At 41.4% G+C, this 3,176-nt stretch overlaps 1 protein-coding gene across 1 annotated transcript in view; it reads left to right on the top strand.

Annotated features, from left to right (window-relative positions):
• ercc6l (excision repair cross-complementation group 6-like) overlaps nt 1-1,356 on the top strand; it is a 26,067-nt gene extending 24,711 nt beyond the window's left edge. The window contains exon 4 of the mRNA XM_050050711.1: nt 116-1,356. Within this exon, the coding sequence (XP_049906668.1) occupies nt 116-774 (659 nt within the window). The 3' untranslated portion in view covers nt 775-1,356. The remainder of the gene's footprint in view (nt 1-115) is intronic.
• The last annotated feature ends 1,820 nt before the right edge of the window (nt 1,357-3,176 follow it).

Below are 3,176 nucleotides of genomic sequence, written 5' to 3'. Positions count from 1 at the left end.
TCCCTTTCTGAGAGACAGCAGAGAGAAGCACTCAAGCGAAGCCTCCACAACGGCCACGCCTCTGAAATGGACGAGTCGAATGATTCCATTGTGACCTTCAAGAAGAAAAGAGCAGCAGTGCTTTATGATAGTGAAGAAGAAGAAGAAGAAGAAGAAGACGAAGAAGAAGAAGATGATGATAGGAGTCAACTCGATAACTCATTCCAGGTTCTTGGTGCATCAACTCCTAAATCGGCGCCATCAGGCTCCACCCCTCTACGGTCGAGAAAGAGCACCGGAGGAAACACGTCCGTGGCCTCATGCCGGTCCCTCCTTCAGTCCATCATCGACGACATGGACAACCACAACCAAGACGTTTCTGATGAGTCCGAAGAGGAGGACATCATTGGTTCAACTCATGATGAGCTCCAGCTGGAGGAGACCGTCGGAGAGACATTAAACACGGAGGGGGAGGAGGAAGAAGACGAGGATGATGAGTCAGGACAAGGGTCGAGCAGTAACATGGAGGAGTCGGCCAGCGAGCCCGAGCTAGCCTCCGGTGAAAGAATGGATCAGTGCACTGTTGATGAAGGAGTCAAGATGAACGGGACGGAGGAGGTCATGGAGGAGGAGAGCTTTGACTCCTTGGTCAGTAGAGGGAAGGAGTTCTGCAGCAAAGGGAAGCTGGACGAGGCCCTAGGTTTCTTCCTGAGAGCTATTGACATCAAACCTGGAGATCCTGAAATTCAGCTCATGACCATCCAACTGTACCGACAGCTGAGTCAGAGAAGCTAATCAGACAATACTACGAACAACTTCGACCACAACCTAAAATTATACTGTTAGAAAGGACAGTCGGGGCCTCGCTGGCTGTCTTAGTTTGTCCATACATTGTTTAACTTTGAATTTGAAATTGTCATGTTGAACTGTTTTTGAAGTGGGGTTGTATGAGGTACTTATTTATTGTCAGCATGTTACCTGCAGTAGATGTCAGTTAGCACTCCCCCAGTTTGGAGAAGCAGGCTGGAGTCCGACATGGAAGCTAAGCAATGTGCTGCTGTGGACGGGTCGGCAACGGAACATATTTTAGCCACCTAAAAAAAAGGTCCAACGCAAAAATGTCAATATCATTTAAAGTGTTTGCTATATTGAGAATATTTTCACTCCTTTACCTTTCTGTCAGACAGTGATTTCCAGCTGGAGAATGAAGCTGATACATCGCTCTCCTCAAACCCAGACTCTTCTGACAAAGACAGTAATTTTAGCTCTCTGAACACAGGAGCTGCTGTTCTGCTGCTGCCTCAAATAGTTATTTTGTTTGTGGTATTGTGTGACTTTGTGTGACTTTGGACTCACCAAAGTCACACAATGACGCAAACAAAATAACTACTTGAGGCAGCAGCAGACCAGCAGCTCCTGTGTTCAGTCAGCTAAAATTACTGATACCAGCAGCTCCTGTGTTCAGTCAGCTAAAATTACTGATTTTCTCAATGGAGTCTGGTGGATTTGACGAGAGAGTAGATGCGGAACTGAAGCTGTTAATGGCTTCCCCATCTGAACAGGCTGTCTGACAGAAAGGTAAGATGCTGGAAATATTCTGAATTTAACATACATTTAAGGCCAAAACACACCGGCGTCAAATGGCGCTTGTCAAAAAATATGGCCCTATTATTTTCAATGTACAGCTCCACACTGGCAGCCGTTAGACGCGCCGCCCCTCAACACGTCAACTCTGTAGCTGTTGTTGTGTTTGGTGTGTGACAAAGAATGGATGAGGAGAGACTCGTTGATTAGGTCAAGAAATATCCTGAGCTACACGACCCACAGTCCCGACATTCTAAAGACCATAATCAAAAAGATACTTGAGTCACAGCTCTGGAGATGGACTCCTCAGGTGAGAAATCAACTTTAATTAGTGGCTGTCTTCACATGATTTGAAGCTAACGCAGAGGTGGAGGAAGTACAGATCTTTCTGATGCTTTTTTTGGGGGGTTAGGGTTGCGGGGGGGGGGGGGGGCTGAAAGACATTTTGTTGCTGACCCCGCCCACAGCAGGACATAGTTGAGCTTCTGTGCTGGTCCTCCTGCCTGTTTCGTAATACACTTCAGTTAAGCACCACATACGACCCCAACATGTGTGTTGGTGTTAAAGACACCTGGGGACATCTTCACTTCATTTTTTCATTCATCCATTATGATAAATAACAACCGATTTTATTACCTGTCATCTGTTGATTCCAACAAGATTTTCACATGTAACCTTTATTTGTAAATATTAACTGCAAAAGTTCAAATGAAAATTTGAAATACATTTTTTTATCTGCATTTCTTTGTTTTCATTGGGTTTGGACTCAGTATGACCACGAAGGTCGCAGAGGATTTTATAATTATTATATTCATCATTCATTGCAAACGATTTTCAATTTCAGTTAATATGAAAATTTCAGTTTATGTCTTTAATATAAATAAGTTTGTTTATTAAAAATATGAAAAAATATTGAGAAATTCTTGTTATGATTTTCCAGAATGAGTGACGTCTTCAGATGTCTTGTTTTTTAGATTTATAAATAAAACATGCCTCTTTATTTAAGAATCACCATAATGACATCATTTATCGCAGCCAGAAACTATAAACACAGAAATGATTGTTGGATTTTCAGATTTTTGAACAGTTCTCAAACGCATCATGTGGGACCGATTCTTCCCTCAGGAAAAATAATAAATCTGAGCTATTACTATGTTAAATATGATGTTTTACAGTTCAAAGTCATGAAATTGTCTGAATTGAAGTGGTGGGGTCCATATGTCAGCACAGTCCCAAAACAAATAAGTGATCATCTCTTAGGGACAGAAAATCAACTGTTCTGATAACTTGATAAATTGTAAGTTCATTCATCAAACAACTCTGACAGTCATTCTCCAGCTGCAGCTACACCAGTGTCTCAGATCTACAGTTTTATATCACAGGAAACTAAATATTTTTGTGGTTTTGGACAAAAGAAAACATTTGAATTATTTACTGTTTTCTGACACTGAGTGATTAATGGATCAACAATAATAGTTATCATTAGCTGCAGGTCTAATCTGAGTGAAAACAACCCTTTTTTAAATTATTCTAGGTATTTGTTTTAAATGTGTAAATTTAAACATTGAAAAGAACCAGTGTTCCTGCTCATTATGCCTCAATAAACAGATTCA

This window comes from Epinephelus moara, chromosome 8 (genome assembly GCF_006386435.1).
Source record: "Epinephelus moara isolate mb chromosome 8, YSFRI_EMoa_1.0, whole genome shotgun sequence".
Classification (NCBI taxonomy): domain Eukaryota; kingdom Metazoa; phylum Chordata; class Actinopteri; order Perciformes; family Serranidae; genus Epinephelus; species Epinephelus moara.
The sequence above is the reverse complement of the archived record's forward strand: the minus strand, read 5'-3'. Positions and strand labels throughout refer to the sequence as shown.